At 34.2% G+C, this 22,837-nt stretch overlaps 1 protein-coding gene across 1 annotated transcript in view; it reads right to left on the bottom strand.

The window, feature by feature from the left end:
* Window positions 1–22,837, bottom strand: part of LOC118194142 (uncharacterized protein ZK1073.1-like) — a 164,107-nt gene that overhangs the window by 44,108 nt on the left and 97,162 nt on the right. Inside the window, exon 7 of the mRNA XM_035365328.2 lies at window positions 2,641–2,727. Within this exon, the coding sequence (XP_035221219.1) occupies window positions 2,641–2,727 (87 nt within the window). The remainder of the gene's footprint in view (window positions 1–2,640; window positions 2,728–22,837) is intronic.

Below are 22,837 nucleotides of genomic sequence, written 5' to 3'. Positions count from 1 at the left end.
TGAAGTATGGTTGCTTAGACGAAAGTGTGCTTGATAAATTTCTCCTTTGTTGAAAAAGACCGTGAACGCTGCCCCTACTCGTCCTGAAATTTTTGATCCGTCAGAGAAAATCTCTCTTTGTTGTCCAGAGGGTGGTGATTTGCACTAGGAAGGGATGGGTAGATCTCCTGGGTGTAAGACAGGGGAGTTTGGAAGCTTTCTATGCTGGCATAGGATAGATGTAAATCTTCTTTAGTGTGAAGGTTCTCTTTGTAGTGTAGAAGTCGGTAGATTGATCCTTCTAATTCTGCTTTTAGGTCGAGTGGGAACGTGCCAACTAGAACCTGAAGTGCTGCTACTGAAGTGGTGCTATACGCACTGGGTGATTTTTAACAGGATTACTCGCTGTATTTGTTGTAGTTTTTGACATATTCTTGCTGTTCCAGTCATCCAGACTGGGCAGCCGTAGAGGATCATGTGTTCTATTACATTTAGGTGTAGATGTTTTAACAAGCGCCCCTTTTGGCTCCACTTGTCTGTGATTATCCTGTTTAGTTTATTCATGATTCGATGTCTTATTTCGTACTTCCGTAAGATGTGATACCCACGTGAGCTTCTTATCAAGCGTGAATCCGAGGTATTTATGGTATCCTGGCGTCGCAGTGGATGCCCTTCCCACTTTATACGTGGTGGATTCGCGTCTATTGTTGAGCCCTTTGGAAAGACTATCATCTGTGTCTTTTCAATACTGAAACACAGTTTGTTGTATTGACTCCATTTTATAAGCAATTTGAGTGCTGCGTCTGCTTTAAGCTTTATTGTTGTTCTATTGCCTCCGTCTATTATGAGTATAATATCATCGGCGTAAGCTAGCATCTTGGCATTGTCTCCAAAGTCGATGCTTAGAGCTGAGTCTGCAATTATGTTCCACAGGATGGGTCCGATATTAGATCCCTGTGGGGCTCCTTGTGGCAATTCATCGTAATATTTAGGGCGTCTCTTTTGTAAGTCACTTGACGTTCTGTGAGGTAGCTTGTGATCAGTTGGTAAAGATTCTTTGGACATCGCAGGTCTTTTAGTTTCGTTTTGAGCGCTGGCCATTATAGTTTATTGAATGCTGACGCCACGTCAAGCGATATTATACACGTATGGAGGTTATTTTGTGTGTTATTTAAGATGATGTCTTGAACACGGTTGAGGGCGTCGGTGGTGCTCCGCCCTTTAGTAAACCCATATTGGGCGGGGTTTAGTAGTTTGTTTTTGACCAGGTAATACGTTAATCTCTGCGTAATCATCTTGTCAAGGACTTTGCCCCACGCTGAGAGTAAGCAGATAGGCCTGTAAGAACTGAGCATGGACTTTGGTTTTCCCCTCTTTCTGGACCAAGACCAGTTCTGAGTTTTTCATTCCTTTGGAAAATAACCTAATTCAAGGCACTTGTTAAGGAGTGCTAGAATTTGTTTATCGTCCGCGAGCCTAAGCTCTTCTATATTTTCAATCGTGAGGCCATCCAGACAAAGAGCTTTACCTTTGCATGTTGAGTTTATCGTACGTTGCATTTCTTCGAGTGTGAACGGCTGATCGTCTTCCGAGGTTGGATTCTCGGTTGCTTGGGCACGAATATCTGCGTGATATGTAGAGTCCTGGTTGGGGTAGTCTTCTGGAAAATGGAACCTCATTATTTCCCTAATTGTATCCTCAATTGTGCTCATCATTGTGCCATCGTCATTTCGAACTGAACCTATCTGTAATGGATCCATGCTCTTACCTGTAGCTAGATGAAAGTATGTTCCGAACGGAGAGCTGACAGTGATTTTGTTCCATGTAATGTACCATGCATTTTCTTTTCTTTATACATCTTTTGCCGGTACTGTACACGTACCCTTTGGTAAAGCAGCCTGTTATGGGCGCTTTCCTCTCCAGTTGTTTTTTGGAATCTCTTCCTTGTTGCTCGACCCTTTTTCCTGAGAATAGTGACATCCTTTGTCCACCATGGGCAGCTGTGCGGTCTTGGTTTCGAGTTATGTGAGAGAGCCGTTCTTTGATAGATCTCGTGGAGACTAGTGGTAACATCTCTTATATATTTATCAATTTCTTCGATAGTTGTCAGATTTCTAGGGTCTGCTAGAGATTTTGAGACATCCCTTTTGAAACTTAACCAGTCGGTATGTCGTACATTGATTTTCGTTCTTCTCCATGTTGGGTAATGAATGCTGGAGACGTCAAAATAGATATTATGTAATTTGTCAGTCATTTCATAGGCAACTTTGGCCCACTTATTTGGTGCCTCCATAGTGCCCACCGCTTCCGGCCTTAGTAGTGGCAAACCCTATAACGGCCTTTTCCCTCTCTATTTAACTGTAGATTATTTCTACTCTTTGAAGAAGAAAAATCAGTATATGATAATCTCAAAAAGCACAGAATTACTCATTGTGAATTTAAGGCTGATTTTTGAACCCCAGTAAAACTATTTATTCCGATTTGATTATTCTGAACTACAGTAAAACTGTTTATTCCGAGCCGCCCTCTTGCAGCAAACTTGCGTATGGAGCTTTAGACAAATACCGTTCTGTGTTCTTTATTTGTGTATATTAGAGTGTTCATAATCATTTAATTAGCGTTCAAGGAAAAAGTTATTAAAGCATTAACTAATCATCTTACCTTGTCTTTGAAATATTCCATCATACCAACACCAGTCGCAACACAATGAATCAAAATGAGGCCTAACACTCGAGTAGAATGGGCCAACTGAAAAAAAAAAAAAAAAAAAAAATGAAAGTAGAATGTGACTTCTGAGCCTTTCATATTTCACTACAAAATTAATACATGATCACAGAATTAATTCAGAGGTTACCAAAAGTTTATATCGGAATTCACCATGTAGTTCAATAAACTTCAATAAAGGCAAACTACGAAAAAGAAAAAACTAAGTGTTTTTGACTTTAGGAAAATCAAAAAGATAGATAAAATATATCTATTTGATAGATCAAATGGATAGAATAGATCAAAAGATATTTTTGAGAATTTTTTAAATATACGTAGCTTATAATTTTTACTGTTATAAGAAATTATAGTAGATAAGTTTGCTTAATATAGTTGAATATAGGTTCTTTTGCAATTTTTAATTTAATTTTTCCTTGAAAAAAGTACGAGATAGCTTCCTTAGAAAATCCTTCTTTCTACAATATTGCACCTTCAGTGACTTGAAGATTTTACTTATTTTTAATTGTTCTAATTCACGATCCTCTTTTGTAATTTTTACAGAAATGTTTTCAACTGACTAACAAATTCTTTTCGAGAAAGAATTTGCTTTAAAATGAATTGCTCCCAAATTAATATATATAATGTATACCAACAATTATATAATGTATTTACCAACATTTTAATTTTTGAATTTCATTTTAGTATTTTAAAGCATATAAATATTCTTTCAAATATTTGACTAAAAGTTTTCTTCAAGATGTCCAACCAAACCTTCATTTGGCGAGCAAGACAAGATGAACATATGCTTGTAAACTTCATTAAATTAGATTAGATTTATTGTTTAAGACAAAGCACAAGAAAAATTTGTATCGAGAAGAAAAAATGCCTTCGTGGACAACTTTCTAAATGAAATTCGTATTTCATTTATAAATTGCGTTTCTAAATGAAATACGAAATCTCTCTTCAGACAACCGGAAGTGCAGCTCTGTGTATTCACGCGTATAGTCCTTTTTTGCCACTAGTTGGCATGAGCTCTTAGAAATTTCCAGTTCAGTATACAATACTTGTAGGTCTATACTTGGCGTGCTCATACAGCTGCTCGATTCCTTCGTAGAAGTCATCTAGTGTATCGCTGGTTACTGTTTTCTGAATCGCTTCAATGCTATTAAAGTAGTGACTAGTGTAAGTTTACTAGGTAGACTTCACTTTAGGGAAGAGAAAATTGCATGCAGGGAACAAATCTGGTGATAAGGATGTTGGTTGGATACTGTGACACTTTTTCCTTGCTAAACTGCTTACGAGAATGGAATTGTGAGAGGGCCTATTGTCGTGGAGCAGAAACCAGTTATTTGATTGAGCTTTTTTAGGTCTAACGCGCTAAATTCCTTTCGGAAGCCCAGTCCATTCTGTCGTTGTAAAGTATGGAATTTACCATCTCTCGCTTAGGATCAAGTTCCTTTTCCAGTTGTTGCCTACCAGCGGCCGAGCGGTAGAGTCGCTGAGCACTGGTAGTTCGGTCCGAGGTTCGAATCCCGGCGTTTTCGTGGTTTCCCCCATGTTTAACGTGTATACAAGTCAGTTTCCCTTAGAAAGTCCTCCACGAAGGAATCCCTCCCCTTAGGCAGATAGCCCTAGTGTGTCCAATTAAATACAAGTCACTCAGGTGATATTTCTTAAATTTTCTCAACCCAAAGTTTCTGTGACAATGGTTAAGAACTCAAGTTGATTTGTCCCAATCACGAGCAAAGTGCTAAGTTTCATCTCCATTTGTAATTTGAAAAAACTTACGTTTAATGATTGCAGTTTGAATTAAACCACGACATACAGAAGATGGATCTTCTTTTTCTATTGCAGCCAACTCGTGAGGTACAACATGAGAACAAGCATTTCTTTTTTCTAAGATCTTTCATGATAATTTTTTTAGCTTACTGATTCTAAGTTTATCATTTGTAACAAAAGATATGTAACAATTTATCTGCAACAGTTCGTTTTCGCTGTCCTCATCCGTTACAGACAGCAAAGAGAGGCGACGTCATCATCTTCGCGTCCATCACGACATCATAAGTAACAACGAAAAACAATGGTGCTAAATGCTTGATCCCCATATGCTTTACGCAGCATTTCAAATTTGTCCTTTCCCTCCCTCCGCTTTACATCAAATCTGTAGCAGTAGATGCTCACTATCAGAACAAATGACAAACTGCACAGAAAATTTTGTTTATAAAAAGACCACATTTTGGAAAATGCAAGTTCAGCTATCATCGAAATAAATGTTGCCGATTATCATTCTGTTTATGATCTACTAGAAAATATGGATATAATTTATACATGATAAGTGACTATATGTATATTGCTTGGAATATTTGAGAGCATATTAGTTTCAAACATGACTGCTGAGAAGGTGGCCTTAGCACATAGCCTTCCCTCTTTTCTAAGATAAGCACTTTCAAAATGTTTTAAGATGACCATCTGAAGGCTAAAGATTATATTCATCCCACTGCTATTCTAGATGAACTTCAACAGTAGACTGATGTATCTTCCATACGTATCCGAAAACCGTTGGACGCACTGAACGTGTAAGCCCGTCTGAGGTTCGAAAATGTTTAGCTTATATTAGTACTGGTAGTTCTCATTTCAAATTATTGGGCTGCATAAGCTTAGAGTCTTCGCCGAATACATATATACTCCAACTGTCAAAGGTAGAGTATACGACTGAATAAGAATGTGACAAATGTCTAACAATTAATAGTCGAAAGTGCGGATGATCAAATACAACAGAAATAAATAAATAAATGCAAGAATGAATAAATCAAATAAATAAATAGATAAAAAATAACAAAAAGTAAATAAGTCATAAAATGAATGAATGTGTACATAGAGCAATGCAGTTACATAAAAATACAGTAGTGAGTTTATCATATTTTTAAGAAATTAAAAAAAAAAAAAAAAAAAAAAAAACACAGTTTAAAAAAAGGGAATTCGGTGAATATAGTAGCGTTGTGGTGCAGTAGTGTTGTCATGAGGCATGTTGTATTTTGTTAATGTTGCATTAATAGGCAGTCCTATGCTTCTTCAAAATTACGGCCACGACAGCCCTTTTCTCGGGAATGCAGCATTTTTGCGTTCAGCGCCTTAGGGCCTTTACTTTCCTATGTTTGGCTGTCAGCTGATTGTTCCACCAGGGTGTTTTATTGAGGATAACATTTTTGCGGCTGTTTAAAACTTGCTCGCGCGCGGAGTGAAAGGTACTGATAAGGCTATCATGGATTTCGTCTAATTCTAATACATTTTTTTTCGGTTGTTGCACTGTGCTACCAGGCTTTGCACACGGTGAGCTAGAACATTGCCGAAGCGGTGGAGATTAATGAATTTCGTCTTCCACCTAGTTTTTTAATTACTTGCTATGAATCTATTGTAATGGAATTTGTATACATGTAAATAATGTTAGTGAAATTATATGTAAAATTGTATTTCCTTTTGTATAATGTAGTATGAAAATTTGAAAAGGAGAAGCTTTGCCGAAAAATAAGCATACAGGAGCAAGTCTATTTAACATTGAGAAATGGATATCTCGCCAAGCTTGCGATGGTTTTGGTGACTAATTTTTGTCACCAAATTTGGCGAAAAATCTCTAAAAGTCGCCAGAGCTGGCTACCATTTGGCGACATTTCGGTCCGGTTTCTGTATAACTAGAATTCGTTCTGTAAATATGTAGCTGTAACCGTATCCGGCCCTTAGATGTAATAGTAATTTCGATGTTACAGTAATTTCGAGAAATGGAAAGTACTAGAGATTTCTCGGCGGCCGGATGAAAACTGTGTAAGATCGGAGACAGCATCTGCTCTCAGTAGTTGCTTAGTTCAGTGTGAGTTCAAAGTATTAAAATATGTCCGTGTGAGCTGCGCTCTTTAGATGCTCTTTGCACTGCGTTATGCATAACTTTCTTAGTGGTCTGAAGTGTAACTGCTGATTGTACTCTATGATACTGTGAAGTATCATAGAGTACAATTTATGTATGAGTATTTTTGTGGAAAGTTTTACAACTGTGTTTTTGGTAATATAAATATCATCAACTATCGTCGGTTCTGTGTGCATTCAATCTACTGCGAATCCGTACGCACGCAATGTTTTAAACTTGGTCGCACATTGAGTGCAAGGGATTTATAAGGCTATCATGGATCTCTTTTAACTCTAATACATTTTTGCAGTTTTTGCACTGTGCTGTCAGGCTTTGCACATGTGGAGCTTCAGTATTGCCGAAAAGGTAGAGTTCAACGAATTTCATCTTTCACCTAGTTTAAGTTATTTGCGGTGACTCAATGTATATTCCGAAATCGATGAAACGATGATCATTGAGCGAAGGGTGTTAACTGACGACTGTCCATTCATGAATTGAAGAATAAATGCTAGTTGTAGCTAAAGTTAAGTATGGTCACCCTTGCGTTCTTACAATCGGTGAAGTTCAGGAACTATCGCTTGAATTACACTAGTTAGCAAAAATCACAAAAATAGCGATAAAGCACCGTTTCCATTAGTGCGTTAGTCGTAGCGTCAGTGGAAAAAACGCATACGCAGACGAACCTCCGTTTAAACACTACTGCGTTAGATTTGCGCTTACGGAAGTTCGGTGGTCATTTGCATTCATTGCCACCAGATGTCTCTGTACTTAACTTACGGTATTCGGAATCTTAGGCATATATCACACATGCATTTGTTTCACACGAAAAACTGTTTCGGACAATTTTTCTGCCTGATTTACTATCGAAAGAAAGACGCGCGATATTTTCCTTCCTGTAGAAAAAAAATTTCAAGTTGTTCGTTTCAACCAATCAGCTATCAGCTTGTTTGTAGCGGAGAACCAGTTTCCCTTTTACATGTTAACCCTGTAGAGATATTAGATATTTTGAAAGCAGGGAAAAATGGGCGACGCCTTCGCCGGGAATCGAACGACGGACCTCTGGAATACGTGCCCAACGTTCTGACTACTACACAATGAAGGTATGCTAAGAAGGTGGGAGAAATACCTTATAACCCCAAAGTGATCTGTGGTGAACGGCTGTTGTGACAAAGCAGAAAAATTTTTACAAACAGTTGTTCTTCCGAAACAAACGGATGTGTGATAGCAGTCTTAAGATACTTAAATTTAAAAAAAAAAAAAAAAATGTATTCCTAGGGATCTTAGTTATCATTGGAAATATCATGTCCGATTATTATGAAAATTTATATTATGAAATAAGTATTTCTGAACGAAAATAGCCTATACCCACTCCCGAGAGCTTGAGGTTTAATAATGTTATAATCTAAAATGTTAGTTTATAAGAAAATAAATTCTGATTTATTTTAAGGAATAATGAGTACGTAATTATTGAATTTTGCCTTATCATTTTTCAAGATTCTTCCACCAGTCAACAGCAAGCGATTATTTATTCAGGAATCACAACACAATTTATGAGTTGAAGTCTTGTATTTAGAGTTATTTGAATTTGTCTAAAATTTAACTTGTTTGGTACCTTTTTAAAAGGCACAGAACAGAAGTCACGCACAGGAAATTTATAGAAATTCCCTTTTCCCTTACGTAAATAAGGCACAGTGAAGAATAACAACATATAAACATCAGAATTACTATAAGATAAATTAAAAATAAAAGTAAAAAAACACTGGTAATTAATAAAAATTACAAGAACGTAATAAATAATGCATTTAGGATATTATTAGCAAAAACACAAATCAAATGAAATGCATACTAAAAGTAAAAATAAGTAGTTAAATAGTACGGTCAAACAAGAACATTGCAATTAATATTTAAATTACATGAAAACTGAGCAGAAATCAACACGATTTTTAGAATAACACTAATAATAGCACTTTACTACAGATTACTAAAAGCAGTCAAGCTAAAATACAACCGTTAGACAATTAACTCAGAAACAGGAAAACGAAGTAATTTGTTAGCACGGAACATGTGTAGCTTCAGCGTATCAGCAAGTAAAGCAGTGTAAGTTAATAGCAATAGAAGCAAATGTTCCTATCTTGGCAGAAAAACCAGTTAATAAGAATTGCAGGTAGTTAAAAAACTGCAGGCATCATCACTGGTAAATTCACAAACATACACAAGTCTTTTGTGAGTGGACACAAATAAACGGTTACGTTAACGTTCGTAGTGATGACATATTCAAACTTGTCTTTCAATAGGCAGAAGGAAAACGTCTGTTGCCTTCGGGGCTTCCCTTTTAAGGGAGAAAAAGGACCAGAACGATGTGTTCTTCCTATTGTTACCCCACTAACGCTCGATACTCAAACAAAATACGCGAGGTAATAAGTTGTAAGGTTTACCCTAACTTTTTAACAGTTATCTTTAGTAAAAGCTACTTTCCTGTCCCTCCTAATTTCAGCTTACAATTTAATACCAGAATGTGTTTTTAGAATCGCTTTTAATGCAAATGAGTAAGAGCGGTATTTAAGTCGAGATTCCACTGACTTCGTTAGGGAGCCAGAGTTTCTGACTAGCGCGCGTTCACCTTTTGGCTACTCTCTCTCTAAGCTATTTCTACGCTCGGCCGTATCTCAGGCCCTTGATAGCTTCGCCAACTTTCATTTGATTAGTTGGTAATTTAGGGGCCAACTACTTAGAAATCTTGATAGCTTCGGCTATATCTTTTTAGTTAAGCATTAGTTAAGTTTATTTCTTATTACTTTGAGTTCAAACCCAAGTGGAGGCTTTGCTGTCGCTATGAAAGAGCCATCTGTTAAGTTCTTGTTTTGAGAAATAAAGGGTAATTAACACTTCTTAAGTTTTATGTTTCTGTTTTCTGAGCTAAGTGAGTATTCGCTTACCTGTTCTCGAAGTTTCTACACGGTTAGCTTCTTCTTCAAAGCTTCTGAGTGTGAAGATGCATATGCTTCTCGCTCATATCTTTGACAATTATCTCGTGTATTTTTACAGTTGGCAGATAGTCTTGCCAATTCCCGCAGATCATTAATTGCGACTTCTAAATATACTACTTTAGGATTTTTCGAGAAATTGGATGCAAGTGTATCAGAGCCAACGCTTACTGATTTGCTTTTAAAGCTTTTTTCTCCAGAACAGATGAATGCTCTTTGGAACATCAAAATGAACATGCTGATGAACCTATTAACCACCACGAAGACACTTCTCCTGTGTTCACGACAGATTCAATCAAGAATGCGCGTGATTTACTGAATCAACATCCCGCAACTCCGGATTTTAAAATAGATGATTATTATGAATACTATGCTTCTTACGGATCTCCAGAGAAGAAATCTAGCTGTAATTTTGATTTCAGCAATTTAGCTTTTAACATTCCTACGGAGAACTCCTTCAGTTGCATGGAGGATATGGATTTATTGCCCACTGCGACGGAATCGACTCCCACCCCAACTTCCGTGGAAAAGATACGGTACCTGCCGCCCATCGTCTACCCGCGACCTGAGGTCACATGGAAAGAAATTAAATCCATTTTCAGTGAAAATAAGACTATATTGGAACCTTGAAACGGAAAGGAATTCACCTCCAGTTCCAAGACTGGGACACCAGAGAAAAAGCTCTCGGTGCTTTACTTAAACTTAAAACTACTACTTAAAACACCACTCAGTTTTGTATTTTCCATACAAAAGAACAGCTTCCAGTTAAGGTTGACATTAACGGCTTATCAGCTGCTGAAGACCCGGACTTCATCAGAAATGAACTTAATAAGATGGGTTACCTGGTCGTTAAGCTGAAGCAGTTTTCTAGAAATACTACCAGCAGAAAATCAACCTTCCTATTTTCTTTATGGAACTTAAACGCTGTAATAAAAGCAGCAGGAGCTCTCATGAAAAATCCCTTCTGTCTCTCATAGTCAAGGTTAATGAGTACAGACCAGGGAAACAGCCAAAAATCTGCTTCAGATGTTAGCGCTTCGAACATGCGCAAACCGGATGCAATAATAATCCTACTTGCCTTTACTAGTTTGCTCTTTTATGGCACACCTGAAAGCTCCCGAGAGACACAAAGCCCACCTGTATTACATGTAAATCAGAACATGGTTACTTCAACCGAATGTCCGTTCCATCCAAGCAATTCTGAGGCTACAATAGTGCAGAAAATTCTATCTTTTCCTGCACTAGAGTTTATTAAGATTTCGGACTTTCTTGCTCCAGAAAAAGCAGCTGAGGTGGACACCTTTCCGGTGCATATGCTCATGAAATTTGACCAAATTTTTGGTTTTAAGAGCATCCAAGATTTAGGACTTTCTATTACTCTGTGTAGAATTTTAGAAACCGTAATATTGTGTTCTGAAGCCAGTTCACTGTTGCAAAAACTTCAGTACGCTTTGGACTTAGTGGAATTCTTCGAAAACACATTGTAAATGCTTCTACAATTTTTATGTTAATGTTTGCCTGAGACAGATCAACTGACCTTTTCTCGATGCATTCAACGATGATATGTATTTTTTGGACTTTCATCTATCACAGGGATAGCGTCACTTGGATTGGTTAAGATGACATTTCTATTAGCTACGTTTTCAACAGTTTTGCCATTTTTATCAAGTGCTATGATATTTTTTCCCCAATGGCGGGCTCGAAATGTTTATAGGCGTTGACCCACTACTAAAGCCGGAAGCGAAGGCACCTAACAGGTCAGCCATCGTTGCCCCCTATGAAGGGACTGACAAATTACATCCATGCTTTCTCCAGGATTCGATTCCGGACCCTTCGGTACGGTAGTCAGAGTTACTAATCATGTTTCCGTCTGGGCGGCTACTATGATATCTTAAAGACCGTTTCCACTGCTGCGTATGCGTTGCGGTGAGTATGCGTTTCTTCAATCAGCGAGCGACTTCACTTTGATTGAAATCTGCATTCCGGTCGATGTGCGGTGACGGATGACGTACAGATGGAGTTCAACAATGTTCAACTTCTATCCGTATGTCTGCGGATGCGTTGGGGTCACGTGGTAAAAGAGGAACAATCAGGTGTTGTCACCAAAAATTAATGGCGGTAGAAGTAGCGATGAACGCTGACAGCAATCAGCTGAATTTAGTTAAAAAATGATAAGAAAAATAGGATAACTGTAACTACAGTACTTGTGCACAGATAAAATCAGGCGTTCAAGAAAGTCAGCGGCAAAAATTATAATTCCAAGTCCATGAAATAGCAAAATTTGTCCTGACAATTATTTCCTGGTTCTGCATACACATTTACCTTTAATGAAAATGAATGTCTGACTATATCAAACTGCTATAACAGATCAGATATGGCATTAAAAGATTTGCTATTTTTTCTTTTGAAACAGGTAAAAACTAAAAACGTTAATTTTAAATTAAATTTGATAGCCTTTTAAATATTCCACTGCAGTAAAGAGTATGTTAAATTTGTATTCTTCTATTTATAAATATACCTTTTTGGTTAACATATCTTTGTAAGCACATGGAATAGATTTTTAGCAGCCCATTTAACTTCAATCGGAACGCCATTTTAAAAGATAATGTTTTTTGTAAGAAATGTACTAGAAGCTGAAGAACAAGCTCTGGTGAATTTTTTAGACGATAGCACACTGAAATAAGACCAAAAAATTTAGTTTTAAGAATTGATTTACTTGATGATGTATATAAGCCAAAATATGCATACCCTTCCCGTGTGATGCTAGCTTAGTGGTAAAGATGACGGTAATAAAGTTCAACTTTTGGGATCGTGTGTTCAAATCCCATACGCTTTTTGCACCCTGCCTGCAACTTAGCTTTCTGTTCCAATTTGATCTATATTCGTGTTTTATAATTTATTTCTATTATTATTTGCATTAAATATATTGTTTTATTTATGCTCTTATTTCAATTTTCCCCACAAAAAATTTTGAAAATTATATAATACGAATTTAAAACATACCCTGTACATATATATTTGAATTTAACAAACATCCTCTATTCGTAAAAAGCAAATTTAAAGTTAATTAAATTTAAATGAAATTTAATGCAAGCAAATAAATGATTAATTATTGCTTGCATTGCTGCGAACTAATCTACAATATCATTTAAATTCTGAGAGCATTTGTAAATCAAGTGCAAGTATCAAAGTCCATGAATATATATATATTCGTTTCACTTTTATGTGAATGTACATACATGTGCTCAGACTTTGGGATGTTTACGGCTCTAAACTTTCATTACCAATTAACATGAGACAACATTAATGCCCTAAACATTTTTTAACAAAAAATTACTATAATAATTGCTTTTAAATTCAGTCCTCTTCATCAGAAGCGCAGGAATTAAATATTCCCATTTTCTTTACCTAATGTGTGTATATATAAAGAGAAAAAGCTATTTTTATAACTTCTTCTATAAAAAGAGATATGAATTAAAAATGTTTAAATTAAAAATATAACTGCCCATACTGCATTTTAAACAAATGAGATTTCTAATAAATTATTCACTATGACCCTGAAGTCAGCGGTATACAAGCATAGCAAATGTTGTGTAAATATTGTGAAACTTTCTTTACAGTTGCTCTGTATTTTTAAAGTACCAACTATTTCTTAATTCCTTTAACTTTTTTATTTTACTTATTTATTCGTTTATTTTTTCACTAACAGTACATTTTAGTTTTCATAATATATTTCATTACTATTTAAGGCTTCTAGAAACGCAAAAAATTTTTTAAATTTACTTCAGCTTCTATGGAATTAGTGATGTTCATAATATGCATTATAATCTTACTTATCTAAAAATTGCTAGTGTACTTTACTTTCGCAGTTTATAAGCAGAAATAAAAATTTCCAATAACATGTAATTTAGTAAACAAAACTTTTCTGCTTTTATGTCGGGATCCATATCAAATCCAAAACAAACAATCCTTGCTTAAGCGGGAAAAATTCAGATGTTCAGCGTCGTAACTCACGAACTGCTTGCTTGGCGCTAAAATATTACAGTGACACCTAGCGGCGGAAAATGAAAATAATCTACGGATACGCGGCAGTGGAAACGCTTGTACGGATGCCGTAGGCGTGTCTTCAATTGAAGCAACGCGTTCGTACGCAGTAGTGAAAACGAGGCTTTACTCGCCTTTCCTGACGGACTACCTGCACGACGATTACTGATCCTAGCATAGCTTCTTCCAGCTCTTCAGCCATAACAGCTTCTACAGTGACAAACTGGCACATTTCTCTTTTCTTCATCTTGCTCCTTATCCTTCACGGACATCACTCCTTATCCTTCATCTTGCTCCTTATCCTTCTTGCTCCTTCACGGGACTCTCTAAGAAAACGGTATGAGCAGGACTAAGTGTAATCTACTGTATGCCAATATACTGACAATGTATCGAAGTATTAAAGTATTACATTCAGTGTAATAAAAATAGAAGTCTATAATAATGTTTAACTTCTCAAAAACTGAACCAACTGATGTTAACCAAATGCCTTACCAATAAAATAAACAATAGGTTTAAGCATATTACCGGTGTTTATGTATAAATATATATAATATATATATGTGTGAGTGTGATGAATTGGGAGCGACGCAGACAGATGTTGAAGCACACACAGTCCATCCGAAATGAAGACGAAATTTGAATTCATATAGATGCAATAAGACGCAGTCGTAGCGGATTTAAATCACATTTTTTTATTGTAGTTAAATATTTTGCGGCCACAAATTTTCCGGCACATTAATCGCTCCTGTTCCAGAACAAGTCTGCATGCCTGGTTTTATTGCGATTGGAAGAGAAGCAGCAAAATGCGTCTTTATGAGATCAGAGGTAGAAAAAACTGCGCAGTTAACCAATATGGCAGTTTAAGAGAAAGGTTTTGGTTCTACGAATTTTTAGCAATTTTGAGAATTTGCTACGTCATCATCTTTACGAAAAAGTTGTATGATATGGATATATCTACAAATGTTACTACAACTTTTAGAATAAAGAAGGGAAGTAGTCATTAAAATGAAGAATTTATGGGCTATTGTTAACTTAAATTATAGTTAGTTAATATAATTTACTTAATATAATTTAATTAAATTATATTTATTAATAATTTAATTATATTAAATAATTTTGATTTGCACAGTTTTCATCTTACACATATATATGAATGATGCATTTTTATTTAAATAAAATTATCGAAGATAAAATTCAAAAATCACAAGGAAGAGAAAATACAATAATTACAAAATAGAAATATCTACTAGCATTTATATCAACATTGTCTTGTAAATTACAAAATGCTGTAGATAGACTGTTTTATTATTAACTTTAGACCTAAAAAACGGGAAAGTTTTGTAACAAATTAAACGTTTGAAAAATAGCTCAGTTACAAGCTGATACATGGTTAATTCTTCGGAATAAAATAATTATAAAAGTTTTACCTTGAGCCGTCTTTGGGGAATCTCCTTATCCAACCGTATTATTTCAATCTTCAAAATTCGAAATCCCATCCTCGTCGCCACCTTTTACCCTATCTTTAGTGGGTATTTATTACACACGACACTGTATTTAATTGTACGCTACTTTATTATATACAAGACATCACACTGTACATAAAAGCTTACAAATACACACGTACAACTTCAACGCCCGGCATTTACGGTCTCCCACGTCCACACTCAATTCGCGCGCTACTCTATGCTTGGTGCATGTCAGTTCTAAGTTCGATTAGGATGAAGTTCGAGATACACCACATGTAACGTGAGTAACAGTCCATTTTCCTTAAAAACTCCTTCACGAAGGCAACCATTTCCTTATGCAGATAGCTGTCGCCTGCTCTATTAATCCAAATAATCTAATCCTCAACGAGGGTAGAGTAGATTTTTCTCTTTTACCGCACAAGGAAACTTAATATTCTCTACAGTGGGGTCTGAACTAAAATTGTGGTGGACAATAATTCTTCACCGCCTAGATTTATCCCTTCCAAGTCCCCCAGTAATCCTTTAAGAGGAAAAGCATTTCTCCATTGATTCTTTAAGAGGGAAAGAATGCAAGAAACATCGGATATTCCCGTGAGTGGTCTTGTTAATGCAAGTGGTTAAGGCATTCAACTAGTAAATGCATGATCCATTGTTCGAACCCAGCGAAGGCACACCGGACGTTTCCAATTATCTAATTTTTAAAAATGTTTAATGGTATCTCTAATTTAAATAAAAAATAATTTCTTAGTTAAGTTAAGCATAGTAAAATTAAAAAATGGATTATGTTTAGTTTAGGATCTTCATAAATAAAAATGAATTTTTATATTCCAGTTGTTGCGGGTACTCTAGTTATACTTTATATTATTCAGTTTGTATCAAAGAAGTATAATTCTGTGACTCTCTCTCTTTTTATTTTTTGAAGCTCTTATGTCAACGTTCGTGTGTTCAGACGCCTCCCTACTGCAAGATATCACCGCGACTGTCAAAGTAAGTATTCATCGTATGTTGTGTAGTCTGACGACAGAAATTGCCGTGTTAAAAGAAGCCTACTTCCAACCTTCTTCTCGAGCAGGCCATTTCGAGAAGCGAGGAATATTTTAAGTACAGCTCTAAAAATACGGCGTCTAAATAGCATGCAAAAGCAATTTTCGTGATAGCCATGCAAGAAGAAATGTGCTTGAATATAAGGTGACCGAGGAGAATACAGAAAAAAATAAGAATGTTTACAATTCTTCCTATCAACGCGTTATAAAATAACTAACAGTGTATTAATAAATAATTATGTAGGCAAGAAATTTAAAATTACTTGTTGCATTTAAAGTTCAGTTGTTTAAACAAGTTTAGAATATTTTAAAAATTACAAATTTGATTTACGAAATTAAACGATTGTAATGAAATAAAAAATATCACTTATAAATTTAATAATTTTCATTATGAAACAGCGGTTAAAAATAAATAAGCAGCTAAAATTTATTTAACTCATAGTTTCAGTTATGAAACAAATTAATATAGTAAACGAATAAGAAATATTAAATTGAGAAAATAGTTGCAAATTACTCAAATTATTTTTATTCAGTTTTAATGTGTCTAATTTTAATTCTAAACCTTTAGAATACATGAATAATTTATGGTGCATTAACTGAAAATTTAATAAAGGACTTCAGATTTATTTTATTAATGAGTTTACTTTTAAATGAAGTCCTTAAAGTGTAATAGGTTCGGTTTCATTTTCACAAATTATATCAGCCGGCATGGGTTTTAAATAAAGACGACTTCATTTTATAACTTTTTAATTTGTTATCTATAGCAACCAGAAGTATAATGCATTGATATTTAAAACTCTATTACATTTTACACATAGGTAGCAGAATTAATGAATGGATTCATACAATTTTGTAATTTTCAGTTTTACCATTCATTTTTGTTTCTTGAAGAGCATAACAGATTTCTAACATGTGGGTTGAATTAGAATTTTAAATAAAACTGAATGAATTATATAAAGAAAAAATAATGTGGAGTCTTTTAAGTCAAGTTTTCTTGCAAAAGTAAGATTAAAGATATTTTAATTATTTGATTTTCATGTATTATTAGACTGATCATAAATCATCTTCTTCCTTTTAAATGCAGTAAGAAAACAGGAAAGCAAAAAATACTAGTAATTCATCAGCACTTAAAATACTATTGTTATGTTGCTCGAAATAAAAGTACTTTTATATAACAGGTCTCCATATTAGTATATTGTACGTTCGCTAAAAAAAAAAAAAAAAAAAAAAAAAAAAAAAATTATCCGCTGAAATAAAATACTTTTAAGTTGTTCCTTCCAATTGATAGCTGATCATGGTAGCTGACTACTTCTACCATAAAGAACACGCATGGGAGGCTGCTATAATTCCTTACATTCTTCTCCCCTTAAAAGGCGTCTAAGTAGAGATATGAGACCCAGCCTAATTAATCCAAAGTATGATGTGTTATTGCATTGTCATCCATTGCACTTTTAGTTAATGTGCCACTGTAAAGCATGTTATGTTTTCTTCAAATGAAAAACAGCTATTCTTTTTTCTGGGACTCAAATCACGTATCTTCTGTATGCCAGATGAATATAGTAATCGCTTACACCACAAAATCAACACAGAAGAATCAAGAATTCCTTAAACCTTATACAGCTTAGTTAGATAAAGATTACGTTGATGAAAGAATGTTATTTCCTTTGCCTGAGTAATATCGAATTATTTTCGTGCCATACTTAAAATCAATGTCGAACATAGTATATTTTTTCGGGAGTGGAGAAATTATATTCTTTGGAATTCCTGGGGGCAATAAACTATCGGGAAACGTTTATCCAAATTTACTATCATCTTTTTTATGAAATTATTTAACTATTTCTTCTTTACATATATTTATTCCACATTTAGAAACAAATTATTGAGTTTAATAAATATCTTTAGAGGAGAAAATAATCACATTTTAAGTAAAAGTACAAAGAATAGCCCAAACAATGCGATATAGAGTATTTCTTTTTACTATGATTGCATTTATATTTTATTATTTATGTAGCTGATACGTTATGCCAGTTAAAAATTCAAAATTTCAAAACAAGGATTCGTTTGTTATATTAAAAAATTTTTAATGCGAATCTTCTAATCCTGGAAAAATGGCGGTTTATTGCAAAATGAATGTTACAAAGTCAACCGTTCACCTTGAGTTTAACAAACAAGTGGGATGAAGAAAGCTCCTGTTGGAAGTGTTATTTGCACTTTAAGTTCTAAGGTTTCAATTTTTTTTTTAAATTTTCAAGATAGTCTATTTTTCTCGTGTTTTCTATGCCCTTCTTTCTTTGTTTTTCTTTTCAATTTAATGCCGAGCCTTTAAATCAGTTGGAAGCCTTTCTGATTCAAGAAAAGTAGAATCCCACAACAAACTCATAGTGAGTGCAAAAACGTTTTGGTGGCAAACCATTTCCATTCATAAGAAAGGCTTCATACTTAGAAAGGATATCAAGAAGAGCTTTGAAAAACATAATATAAGCTAGATGACTATTTCTGTACAAAATGCAGCTTTGTTAGTCGCTGGACGGCCCACTTTCTATATCAGACAAGGACAGCGACAAGCGAAATATTTTTAATGATCGAACTAGTAGAAAATAAACCAACTGATAAAAAAGGTATAATTTTAGGGATCAAGCTCACTTATAGTTATGTTAACAAGCAGGAACTGCCCTCTTATGGCTCAAAATAAACATTTCAATATTATAGTTGCTTGTACCAACAGAATGTTATCACGTGATCTGCAATAGCTTTTACGCAAATAATTGGCTCAAGTATTTATAAAAAGGGTTATCAGTGGGTAGAATTATTTGCTGTGTCTGAATGAGAATTTGCATTCGGAACTCGTCGTCACAGGTTTTTTCCACCGATAAAAGTTTATGCACGATGAAGGTAATCCAAAAGGAACCTAAAATGTTTCTATGTGTCTTCTAACCTAAAATGTTAAATATAATACTTTCTGATAGAAAAATTATATTACTATAACATGCAAATCAATTGGGGGCAAAACGATATTTTGCATAATTTATCTGCATACCTTCATGTACACTGCTCAAAAAAAAAAAAAAAAAAAAAAAAAAAAAGGGGGGGGACAGTGCTATATCTCCCGTCCTACTGAGCCGATTGAGAAAATTCAAACAGCGTTTTTCATGTCTCGAAAGCCCGACTTAGGATATATATTATATTTATCTATAGCACTATTCTAACAGGTATTTTGACATAAAATCGAACTTTTTCTGAAATAACATACCAATTTTTTACTATAGCTCGATTCTACGACTCAAATTATGCCAGAATGCCAAGTTTTGTAAAAATCGTACGAGTAGTTTTTAAAATATCTCTAAAAATTTTAGCTCCTCAATGTTAATTGAATTTGGCATATATTTATTAATATCTCTTTTTTTATTAAACTTTTTTGATTTTTCCTTTCCCATTTCGAAATTTAGGTTCATTCCAAATAAAATTTACCCATTTTTTGTGTTTCATTTTTTAAATTTCTATTTTTAAATAATTTTCATAAATTTTTCAAAAAAAATGTTGAATTATAACCTATAAAAATTTTGCCATCATCTTAAAGTAGGTGTATTTCTAAGCATACCTGCAAAAATTAGATTTTTTTATTCAAAATTTTCTAAGATATACACGAATTTACATATTTTCGCGTTTTGAAATTTGGCATAATTTTTTTTGAGCGATAATAACGCCAAATGTGGTTTACGGATTTTTGTTACAATGAATTGCCACAGCTACTTTTAACCTTAAATTTCAAATAAAATTTTACGGAGAATTAATTATATAAAATATTTTCCTTCAATGATGCGTAATAAAAATTTATTAATACTATATGAAAAGCTATTGTTTTAATTATACATGATATTATTCAAATTTTTAACTATTTTTTTTAATTTCTTCCTTTTTTTAAAAAAATATTTGTAAGAGTAAATTTTTATCTTCGGCGCTTTATAGTCTGCTACTTTACATTAACTTCGTTTAAATCGAATTGTCTAAAACTGAGAACTTTCGTTTGATATTTATTTGAATTTTATGAAAATATTTTATGACATTAACTGCATAATTTATTTCTAAACACGCTGTTGCTTATGAAGTGGCTGAAAGAGCGGCTGATACTATCATCCATATTTTTAAAGCACAGTATATTTTTATGGAAACATAAGATTTAGAATAATCAATTTTATAAAAGTCAAATTATGATATAAACATACAACCCTCTAGAGGCTGAATTAATGGAAGTTCAATGGTTATGTAGAAATGATCTGCAGCTACTTAATGGTTGGATAAATCAGCAGGTTCTGTGGACAAGTAAGAATAATTATATAAACGACACCCAACATTCTGGATTCAATTAACAATGAGCGTACGATGTTTATTAAATGAATTTAAGAAGTTTATAAACATAAAAAGAATCAACTCATTTTTTATCCTAAAATGTATTTCATTATATCCTTAAAATTCTAATTTAGAATGTAATTGTCAAGAAATGAATTCTAATCATCAGTAATATAATAAGTAATTATTACGATTATTAATAAATCCTTCTTATAAAGTAATTGCAAATATTTCAAAAAATCTTTGTCTGAATGCAAATATTTTTCTATGCACATATTTATAATTTTATATTAATCAAGACTGCACACGATATTATTTATTTGCACTTCAATTCTTACCGTCAGCTCTAGTAGAAGTTACAAATCAATTATATTTAATTAAGGAATGACCATCTACCAATTCTAGAAACAGCGTACTGTAACAGCAATTCAATTATTGGCGCCGTATCTTTCATGTTACTCCCGATTGGCAAGCTACATGATTTTTAATGAGTATTCGGGTTTTGCTAGTAACTTCACTTGGAAATCGCACTTAAACTAGGTTAGTTGGTTATTTGAACATAGAAAGAACATGGGAGCTATTTGGTTAAGATACTTTCACAGAGAACCTTTGTAAAGAGAACCTAGAAAACTATGAAAACTAACTATGCAGCCTGGGTTAAACTTCGCAACAAACAATTAGTATTTAATAGTCTTCAAATGCTAGACAGTTGGTGAGGCTCCAATTAAATCTTCAATTTAATATTTTATTTGTAAATATTTAAAATATTGTATTCTTAGACACAAAAAGCAGAATTTAAGTTTTGTTAACTCGTTAGTAAACTACGAAGCCGTAGTGCAAATGAATATTCAATTTCTTTTGCAATAATTGTATTCACTTAAATATTCTTAGAATATGAGGTAAAGAAGGAATATTCTCGGAAGATTAAAGACGTGTTTAAATCCAGTGATATTAAGTTTGTCTTACAAGCTCAGGATCAAAACGATTCTGCAATTGCCCGAGTAGTTGACTTGTAAATGGCTGTGAATTAAACAGATGACTTTTAATATTACGTTATTCAGTCAGAAAACGTATTCCAAATGTTTTGTATCGCATGACAATGCATCTTTTCATTATTCAATAACCAATCGGAGAACCGCTTGTGTTCCGAAAATAAGTATGTGTACTCAATCGTTCTGCATGTTCTTCAAATTTGTCGTCTTGTGATTTTTTTTCCCTTTCCCCAAAACTAAAGTTGCCTCTCAAAGGAAAGTTTTTTGACATTGAAGAGACAAAAGGAGTATGACATCTGCTTTTAGAGGCATGTCAAAAACAGATCTCTACATGCCTTCTCTTCCGTTACATGTTGTGCATTCAGACAAAAAGTTGCATCAGCGTAAATTCTATAATCTATTTTTATTACACTCTGATTACGCTATTAACATACAGTGAATATATACTAAACCTTTTACTTCAGCTTCAGTAATTCGGAATTGTTGTCGGAACTAGGACTTAGAAGATAAGTCAAATTGAATATTTCGATAATCCAATAAATTCAAGGTCGAAGTTTCAATATTTTATTTTCAGAGGGAGGGGAAATTTTTCAGTTTTGGTCCATTATCCTTATTTGCTTCGATTCTTTACTTTTTCCATAAAAGCGAAAATCTTACGCATCGTATACATATAACGCATAGCTTCAAATTAAAATTTAATAATATACAGTGTGGTTACAATTAAAGTTCCACTTTGAAACGGTCATAAAAGGAAAACTACTGTATCAAATATTATGAAACTTGGTAACCGTGTAAAGGAGGTCATGGGAATTCATTTTCCGGAAAAAAAAAAGAAAGTTCGAAACCTCACCACCAGGGGGGTAATTGCGCTGTATGCAATATTGTTAAACGAAATATTGGTCGGAATCTAACTTAACCTTTTGTTGCAGGGGTTTAATATGTTGTATACCCTTAAGAAACTTTGAAGTAAGCAAATTACCATTTAAAGGCGTTAAATTCGATAAAAATCGAGTGCGCCATCCGTGTAAGGTAGAAATTTGTCCGTGAAAACCACGAATTAGCGATTAGAAAATGTGAGATCGCAAAATCACTCGCGCAAGTGCCTACAATCTGGAAATCGTTTTCTTACAGATCGCTAATTTGTAATTTTTGAAGCCTCAATTCGGCTGTAAAACATGAAGATGCTGATTCAAAACGCTTTTAATCTATTTGGGCCAAAGAAATCTCTCATGTTATCTACCTAGTCCAATTGTATTCTCCTGCTTATAGGCCTATACGATGCCGGGTCTGACGGATCTTTGCCCTGCTTGTGAAAGAGTGCAATTTCGGCTAGTTTCATGCTTCTAGGGAAGTGACCGAGTCGCCAGCTGGCTCTGCAAGT

This window comes from Stegodyphus dumicola, chromosome X1, assembly GCF_044657685.1.
Source record: "Stegodyphus dumicola isolate Sdum_Otavi_A_Nest chromosome X1, ASM4465768v1".
In the NCBI taxonomy this organism is placed as follows: domain Eukaryota; kingdom Metazoa; phylum Arthropoda; class Arachnida; order Araneae; family Eresidae; genus Stegodyphus; species Stegodyphus dumicola.
This window is presented reverse-complemented; position numbering and strand designations above follow the sequence as displayed.